Source organism: Notothenia coriiceps, unplaced genomic scaffold (assembly GCF_000735185.1).
Source record: "Notothenia coriiceps isolate Sejong01 unplaced genomic scaffold, NC01 NC01_scaffold00001329, whole genome shotgun sequence".
Classification (NCBI taxonomy): Eukaryota; Metazoa; Chordata; class Actinopteri; order Perciformes; family Nototheniidae; genus Notothenia; species Notothenia coriiceps.
In genome coordinates, this window is record NW_011334030.1 from 69668 (window position 1) to 78205 (window position 8538).

The window sequence follows — 8538 nt, forward strand, 5'->3', positions numbered from 1 at the left end:
TACGTCCTCTTAAGATGGTTTCTATGAGTCGATTACACAAGTTTTGGTGTAATTCCTATAAAGACTTTTGTCATCCTACGAGTTGGTGTGAAGGAGAAAACGTCCAATGGTGTTCCACGTCCAAGTAAAAGTATAGGTACACGAGAGGTCATGTCCAATCGAGACACAATCGCTACGAACGAGTTACATTGTTTCTGGTATATTGCCAGGTTTTGTTCAACACGTAACCAATATCTATCGTTGCCAATATGACTATCGCGGACACCGCACTTTAGGTCGGGGGTAAAGTCTAGTAATTGTAGTATTAGCCGTCCGGTTTAGACCCTAGTGCGAGGCAACATGGAGCGACACACAATCTCCTCTACATCCATGCCTCCTTTTTCTCTCCCTAAACAAAAGACTGCAAAACACTCTAGGGCAACTGTGTGTGAATAGCATATTTCTGTAGTCTTTCCGTTAAAACGTACTATCCTGTGGAAATTTTCGCACAATTCAGGACTCGACACTTACAGAGTGCAGGAGTGCGTCCCCGGACTAACCCTACTACCTGTTCCGAGCCCGGTTCCTGTGTAGCAACGTGCCTTCGGCAGAAACGCCACCCGTGTGACACGACGCGCGTTCCTAAGGTGTGTAGTCACGGTTGACTTCTCTTCTGGTAAACGACAAAAATCCTAACAGTTCCCAGAAATGTTTGTTCATCAATAGCCGACCCGTATTACTCTTTATCATAAAAAATTTGAGTGTCTATATCTCGACTCCAGGCTCCTGGGTGACTCCGGTCTTTCGACTTCTGACGAGGACTCCGGCGCGACGGGTGGAGGCGCTGTGTGGTGTACCGGACCTTTGTTGTCTCTCTATGTGGTGTCATTTGGTCGTCACCGCACCTGCATTGCACAAATTTTAGGCGATATTGAATTTATATTGATATGTGTACTACCACTCAGTATGTTCGATGGTTGGTAGACAAAATACCGACTTATTCTAGTCTACGAAGAGGCCCATTCTTCATGGATTATCATATGCCTGAAAATGAGTTCTTTACAATGTGTTGCAACTGACATATCCAGGATATTGTGAATGACAGTTTTTCTGAAATTAGTGTTTCATTTTCAGCGACGGTTAAGTTTTACGAATGAGTACATTTTCATGTTTTCATTAGTAGTCTTTTTACCGGAAACACACAATATATTGTAATATATATTACTATTTATTTATATGTTATGTCCGTCCTGACAGAGTGCTTTTTAATCTTTCTAACACTATTTCAAGAAAAAAAAAATAAAAAGACATTACGTAATTTTTTTTGTTTTACAGTATGTAAGACCTAAGTAATGTTTAGTTTGACTTTATAACCGTTCCGGAAAATAATTAAAGATTATTAACCGACTAATACCGTATGGTCGAAATTCTTTTGAGGTTTTTAGGATTAGAGTTTTTTATTCTTATCAAGGAGGTCTGGTTCATTCTTTTTTTTCTAAATATTATTCGTTTTGGTTAGTTTGTAAACTGTTTACAGCGTAATTCGCGTGAGTCATCGGAACCACCCTTAGGAAAACCGTCGCCTAATGACGTAGTTCGGCCGGCACCGGTACTCGCCCCCCGTTAGGTCGGACTCCGGGTAACGGACTCCACAGAATACCTACGGCGCCAGAAGGTTACGCCGGAATGCGAGTAATCGTAACAACCCAGACCACAGAAAGTCCGAAGAAGAAGTGGTTGATGGGGTGTATAAGAGATACCCGCAAGTCCAGTCCCTTAAACGGTCCGGTTTAGCTTCGTCATTACGGTACCAGTCATTGTGGTCAATGACCCCCAAAACCGTGACGCACCCGTCCACGGTCTAGTACGGCCTTTTCTTTGAAGTGAGTTAGAGGTATCTCCGAAAAGTCCGGGGTCTTCCGCTTGGCCTTCGTACATCAACGGAGAATTTTAGAGGAACCATGTGTCGACGTAAATGAGACCTGAACTACTTGTGTCACCTGGTTTGGGTCCGTCGGACTTTTACCGAGGGGGCGTTTTGGTAGCGACTGACACCCTTGAAGTGTGACCTAAAGTTCCCCCCCCCCCACTCTTTTCTTTTTTTAAAGCTAAGGACCCAGAATCAGCACTTCTGTAACAGGGCTGAAATAGAGGGGTATGAGGCATGGCTAGAGATCTGTTTGGTATTCTGAGCAAAACTCTTCATAGACATGTTTTTTTATATCCGAGAGCTGTAATAGATGCCTTCAATTATTATAATAGGAGACCTTTAAGTGGGAGAATTGTATCGTTTAAGGCTGTCTTCCTGTTGTTCTTAAAGGTGGACAGTCTTCTCCCGCGCTTAAGTGGGAAAGTGGACGTCCTTCTCTTCAACCCTCCGTATGTGGTGACGCCTTCAGAAGAGGTCTGTACAGCAGGTTCAGGTTGTCTTCAGCTCACAGATGAGGAGCATTTTTTTAAATAAATGTCACTTTTCTCCCAGGTGGGGGGCACGGGTATAGAGGCTGCCTGGGCCGGGGGGGAGCGAGGACGAGAGGTGACGGACAGATTTCTGCCTGTGGTGGCACAGCTGCTCTCCAGTAAAGGGTTATTTTACCTCATTACTATCGCTGAGAACGACCCAGGTGAGTGAACCGAGGAAATGAATATCAGTGCTGGAAACATTCTGGAGAAAAGATCAATATTCTTCTCTTTTTCTCACCAGAGGAGATCATCCGTCTACTGGGCAAATGTGGTTTGAAGGGAGAGGCATGCTTGTCTACAAGAGCTGGAAATGAGAGGCTGTCTGTCCTGCGCTTCCATAAGAGCTAAGGAACAAGGAACTGTCACAAATACATCCTCTGAGAAGATGACAGGAACTCTAAAGTGACTTTGAAAATACAAAACAGTATGGCTGCAAGGACACATCTTTGAAGGATTCATCAGACAACACTTTTCAAGATCAAAACTCAGCATTGTGAAAGAAATGGGCTGGGGGGAAAGACTAAGGTGCCTCTGATGCAGAAAGGAAATGAAACAAATGTCTCACAAAGATGACTCCTTGTATTCAGACTTTTGTTTTAGCTACAAAGACATAGCTAACATACTTCATATAGCTTTACAATTTAGATCAACATTACTTTTTTTATTTCAAGATTTATATTTCAGTGAAAACATTTTCAAAGGTACCACTGCATTGGAATTGAGTTTTAAGTATGGTTCTTCTTTGCACAATAAGTTAAAGAGCTAATGCGACCTTTACCCGTCTCCTTGTGTGTTTATGAAGGTTTTTCTGCATGTAAACGGTCTGCAGTCACAAACCCCCCAGAACGCCTCCTTGGAGACTTTTCTTTTTCCATTGTTGTCTTCCTGGGTACAGTGACGTATTTCGGGAGCGGAGCCGTTACGTTTGGACCAATCCTCGGACTTCCTCACACACACACACACGGCGGGATGTTGCGAGGCTCGCTGCTGCGAGGAGCGGGACACTGTGAGCTGGCTCACTGGTGTGGGGTGTGCGAGACAGCGAGACACCGCGGAACTCAGCCTGCCCACACACACTAACTCCCAGCCAGGCTGTGTGTGTGTTTCGTGCTGGGTTTAGCTGTGGCTCCCTGTCTCGCAGACGGCCACTGGGCTCATAGGGAGCTCCAACAAGCCGTTTAGGACAGAGAGTGAAATACACATACTATACAGAGCATAGGCGGATTTTGCAGGTGTTTAGTGGTTGAAATATGTTACAGCATTACTACGTCAAAAACTGTTCCAATACAAATATTTCAATAAGGTAGGGCACTGGTTAATAATATTGTAGCGTGTTCAAGTAACCAAGGGATATAGTAGTTATCAAATAAGTATAAGATGTGCACAGTTGTGATAAGTTTTACAGTTATGTAATGCACTGTTGTTGGGGGGAGAGACCGCCCCTTCCATATGAGTGTGTGTGTGTGTGTGTGTGTGTACGGCGGGCATGAAGCGTGCATGACGGGATGAGTTGTGTTCGTATGTGGAAAAGTCATACTCAGTGCGGTGAGCGCTGGCTTTATTGCTACTGTATCCGTACCGTAGCACGCAATAGAACAGATAAGCTTTGCTATGTGTTTGGAAAATTGCACAGTATAAATCTATTCTAGTTGACCTCAACAATGGAATTATGATCAGTAGAAATGGCCATGGGACCTTTAAGCATCCGAAAAAACTATGGAGTATGACAATCCAAAAAAAATAGAGGACAGTTGGCATATTGGAAAAGTCAAGTGAATTTCTTGCACTACTCTGACGCCCTGGTACCGTCTCTTTTGTATTATAGAACCAGTTTTAAGTAACAAGTAATTTGTTGTAAAAAGCTTGCAGTAAAACCTCATTAGACCACCTCTAGTGTTGACAGCAGATAACAGGAATGTATTCATCCAGCTGCAGGTATCGCTCACCGAGATAAGTTCCAGAAGTGTAGGGATCTAATCCCATTTCTCTTCTTCATTTTCCCTCAGTATTGTGAACAACAAATACAGCGAAGTTTAAGTTGCTGAGAGCTGTTGACCTAAAATGGAAACATTAGATGCCCAAGGGTGTATAACATTTATCCTCCCTGGAAAATGTTAAATAAACCGACAAGTACTAGAACACTTGTTGCCATGAATAAAAGTAAACTCCTATCTTGAGAAGTTTGGGGATTTATGTACCCCGACATATTGTTCTTTGAGAGCCCCAGTTCCTGATTTGTTTTTACAGATGTCATAAGGAAGTTTTCAGCCTTGAGATGAATGGGGGGAAATAATACTAAAGACTTGGTATTAAAGATACCTTTTTATAACCACATTTCATTATTGCTAGGAATCATCTTTTACATAAATTTCCACAAACACATCCTACCGAGCTGTCTTGTATTTTTTTTTTTATATGTATTTACTCAAGTATTCATTTGATCATATTTTAGTTTGGTTAACATTTTTGACATCTGTGTTTAGAAATGATACGGTTTAAAGTAAGTGTTTTTGGTTATAACCCTACCACTAGGTGGCACCATCTGTGTCATACTAATATCAGTTTGTTGCATACTGATTGCAGCATGTTCAACCCATTAAAACGGGTTGAGTACAGTTAAAAGTTGCAGATTTATATTTCAACATGAGAATGTTTTATTAAGTGTTTTATTCAAATGTTTCACTCGATCCAGTTCGTCACAGTAACAAAAGTGTCAGGTTTCTGTGAAATGTGCCATGGTGACAGTCATTTAAAAACACAAACAAAAAGGTGCTACATTATGCCGTGTATAACTGTGAAATCTCCAAAAACACATTTAATTAACAGTTTTCCCCGTAAACCAGAATATCAAATTCAAAAACAAGTGCAGATATTAGTCAACAGAACAAATATCAATCAATTCAGAGATTAGTACAAAGTGCAAATCCCTTTAAGGGCAATAAAAAGTGTTATTATGCACAGTTGAGATTCTATTGTGAGACAATTATTGTAAACACATTCAGACACTTTCCTTTTGGTCACATTTAAAAAATCGATAATATTGCATCAATATATATTTATATAATTAGCACACTTATAGTTAGATTTGTACATTAATACATACTTTAATGTCTTGTAAAAATTGGACCAAATGTGCCCAAAACAGGGATCGACTCATTTTTAGCAGCATCTTTGGCGCTTGTTGCCAGAGGGGAAGCACCTGATTAGTTAGAAATGTCCTTTTAAAATAAATCTATAAATACAGTATTGTAAGGATCACTTCATAGAAAGTGGCAGCCCTCTTTAGCAGGTTAGTACCAGTGGCTTATTGCACAAGAGCATCAGGGAACAACTCCCCATTGGCACACACCAATAAACTCAGACCTGACATTCAGTCACTCGCATCCGGAAACACACAACCCGCCTTCCCCGAAGAAATTCTGCATAGAATTCAAAATGGATGACATGAGAGATCACTTTGGCCTTTTTGGATAACATTTCTCTACTCTATGCAGAATTAAGGTTACTTTTTGGTCAAACCCATTCAAAATGTCCCCACGGAAGAATGTTGAGTGACCCCAGCCAGCGGGGTTGTCTCCTCTTCATCAGTAGCAGCCGTCTCTCCAGTTGCTGTCACGGAGGGCACTGAAGGTGGTCAAGGTCTTTGGAGGCGTCAGTAAACTGGAAAATAAAATAAGTCTTAAAGCTCACCTATTATGCTATTATTAAAACAGTCTATTGTAGGGCCATATCTATACAAAACATGTCTCTGAAGTGTTTTGCTCAAACAACCATTGTAGCCATGCCTCATACCCACAAGGACAGTACCTTTTATATCCTGCTTCTTTACACATACTCTCTTCAGTACAGGTTAGCTCGGAATTTTAGTGATGCTTTCTAATGTAAACACAGACCATATTACTTCCAAAACACATCGCACATTGTTTCTTATTCAGCAACGTTTCTGGTTCTGGGGCGGAACGTTGGCAGAAGTTCAACGTAAAGCCCGCCCACATTTTAGTAATGTCGTCATGACCGCAGCAAATCTGGATCAGCTCCGTTGTTCCCCCGTTTTTAGAGATGTGGGTAAGGAGGGAAAGAGAGAGGGCACTTTGAGTCTCCTTACACACCGGGGACACATTTATGTATAAAAGACATAAAGTGCATTTTGCATTACAGGTGTCCTTTAAGAGAAGTGCTTTTAGAGAATACATTACATTTTTATAGCGCTTTTCCTGGTGCTCAAAGCGCTTAAGGGATTTACCTTCGTGCTGATTGGGCCACCTTGCTGCGAGGGGTGGAGCTTGATGTGCAGAATAATGAGGCGGGGCGAGGCAGGCTGCTGCGGGCCGTGAGCAGGGTGGAAGTGGCTGCCCCCCCCCCACTTTGAGCTTTACTGATTATAGGGATGCCACTACCCCCCCCGCTGCTTCCACTGCTGCTGCTGTTCAGTGAGTGGAGGCTTGTGGAGGTTGCCATGGAGCCCTTGATGGTGGGACTGACGTAGGCGGTGGCTTTTAAAGTCTGCCGTGACATGGAGGAGAAGTTCCCGACGCTCTGGACTCTGTTCTGCAGCTGGCCTGGGGAGGGGACTGGAAACAAACATTCAATGAGCGTGTTTCTTTCACGATTCAATAAATACAACTAGAAATGAGAGGAAGCGTCTTACTGGAGGACTGCAGTCGAGCCAGCCCACTGGACGAATCAAAACTCTGGCTGTTACGAAGCAAACAAAGGGAAGCGCTAGGATTGGTTGGAATGGGCACACTGGGCATGCTGGGAGCTCGGACCAGGTTAGGCATGCTCCTGCGCAGATAATCTGACGAACACACAAATGCAAATAAAAGAAGTTAAAAGATGCACCAGGGTGGATTTGAATTCTCAAAATACAAATAAATAAACCTTATACTGCTTAGTGTGAGCTGCATGCCTAGAATTTGAACGTTTGTGGCCCTTTTTTGATACAATTGAATGTATGTAGGATTTATGCAGTTACTTTTTGATCAAACCCATATCTGACAGAGACCAACACAACTGAACATTCATGAAGTAAAAAACTGCACTAGGGCAGGTTTTAATCACTCACTAAGGCTCAAGTAGGAAATAAATAAACATTATACTGTTTAGTGCGCCTGTTGCTTTATAACGATCCCTTAAGACAGCACATAAAGCTGGCTGTAACAACCTCAGTCAGACATACAGCCCTAATCCCTTCAAACTCTCTCTCTCTCTCTCTCTCCAGTCTGAGGCTTTGAGGGTGGATGTACAAGAGGCTTACGCAGAGTTATTATTAAGTTGTAAGGACGTCAGTGTGGGTCAGTCCTCAGCTGAGACGCATGATTAAAGAGCAAAGGCGGGACATATCTCAAAGTGAGGAAAATGATGAAAAAGCATATTCAATAGTAATGAATTAATGGGTGCTGGGAGAGTTGGATTAAATATCACTTTGATTTATTTATATGAGGTTAGAAGACTTTAATTTAATTTTGGATTAAGAGGAAAACATGTGGACTTACTCTCATATTCGGCTGGACGCCGTGATGAAGTTTCCCCAAAACAATACGCCCAATAGGCAACACGTATAAACAAATACACAGAAATATTTCACGTACAAAACATATAAACAAAGAGATAACTGATTAGTACTTCGGACAGCAACAGCGGCACAGTTCAAAGAACGCAAGATAAACAGGGTTGGGTTGTAACGGAATACATGTAACGGCGTTACGTAATAAGAATACAAAAATCAAGTAACTGTATTCAGCTCGCGTTACATTTGAAAAACGAGTAATCTGATTACAGTTACTTTCGTAAACCTGAAGTGAATACATTTTGGATTACTTATTGGAGGAAAGATTCTCACAACATTTAATATTCATTATTAAAAGGTACAGCCGAATCATCACAGCGCACAAAAACTTTTACCGCCGCAGATGGACCAAAAAAGGGAACGTTTGAAAAAAAAGGGGCGGGTCCGCTCAGTGAAACAATAACAACGAAACATGGAGGAACAAAAGTCTGCGTTTAAGTCGTGTGTGTGTGTGTGTGTAGAGGTGTGTGTGTGTGTGTGTGTGTGTGTAGAGGTGTGTGTGTGTAGAGTGTGTGTGTGTGTGTGTG

The 8538-nt window shown here is 42.1% G+C and overlaps 2 protein-coding genes across 2 annotated transcripts; one reads left to right on the plus strand and one right to left on the minus strand.

Moving 5' to 3' along the window:
• The first annotated feature begins 1665 nt into the window (after positions 1 to 1665).
• Positions 1666 to 3219, plus strand: hemk2 (HemK methyltransferase 2, ETF1 glutamine and histone H4 lysine). Its single transcript, XM_010788241.1, has 5 exons — positions 1666 to 1724; positions 2131 to 2134; positions 2300 to 2383; positions 2462 to 2603; positions 2684 to 3219. Exons 1-5 carry the CDS (start codon positions 1666 to 1668, stop codon positions 2788 to 2790), a joined length of 396 nt encoding a protein of 131 aa, XP_010786543.1. The 3' UTR covers positions 2791 to 3219.
• A 1875-nt stretch (positions 3220 to 5094) lies between these two features.
• On the minus strand, positions 5095 to 8149 carry slain1b (SLAIN motif family, member 1b). The gene is made up of 3 exons (XM_010788219.1): positions 7091 to 8149; positions 6686 to 7013; positions 5095 to 6102 (listed from the first exon to the last, which is right to left on the minus strand). The coding sequence occupies exons 1-3, from the start codon at positions 7221 to 7223 to the stop codon at positions 6027 to 6029; spliced, it is 537 nt and encodes a 178-aa protein (XP_010786521.1). The 5' UTR covers positions 7224 to 8149; the 3' UTR covers positions 5095 to 6026.
• Between the last annotated feature and the right edge of the window lie 389 nt (positions 8150 to 8538).

Bases quoted from the DNA above. Each gene is read 5' to 3' on its own strand.
- slain1b (XM_010788219.1), bottom strand. From the start codon at position 7,223: ATGCCTAACCTGGTCCGAGCTCCCAGCATGCCCAGTGTGCCCATTCCA. The intron at 7,014-7,090 runs GTAAGACGCTTC...GTTTGTTTCCAG, and splicing joins GGCTCGACTGCAGTCCTCCA to TCCCCTCCCCAGGCCAGCTG. The intron at 6,103-6,685 runs GTAAATCCCTTA...TTTATTTTCCAG, and splicing joins GTGGCCCAATCAGCACGAAG to TTTACTGACGCCTCCAAAGA.
- hemk2 (XM_010788241.1), top strand. From the start codon at position 1,666: ATGCGAGTAATCGTAACAACCCAGACCACAGAAAGTCCGAAGAAGAAG. The intron at 2,384-2,461 runs GTCTGTACAGCA...CTTTTCTCCCAG, and splicing joins TGGTGACGCCTTCAGAAGAG to GTGGGGGGCACGGGTATAGA. The intron at 2,604-2,683 runs GTGAGTGAACCG...TTTTCTCACCAG, and splicing joins TATCGCTGAGAACGACCCAG to AGGAGATCATCCGTCTACTG.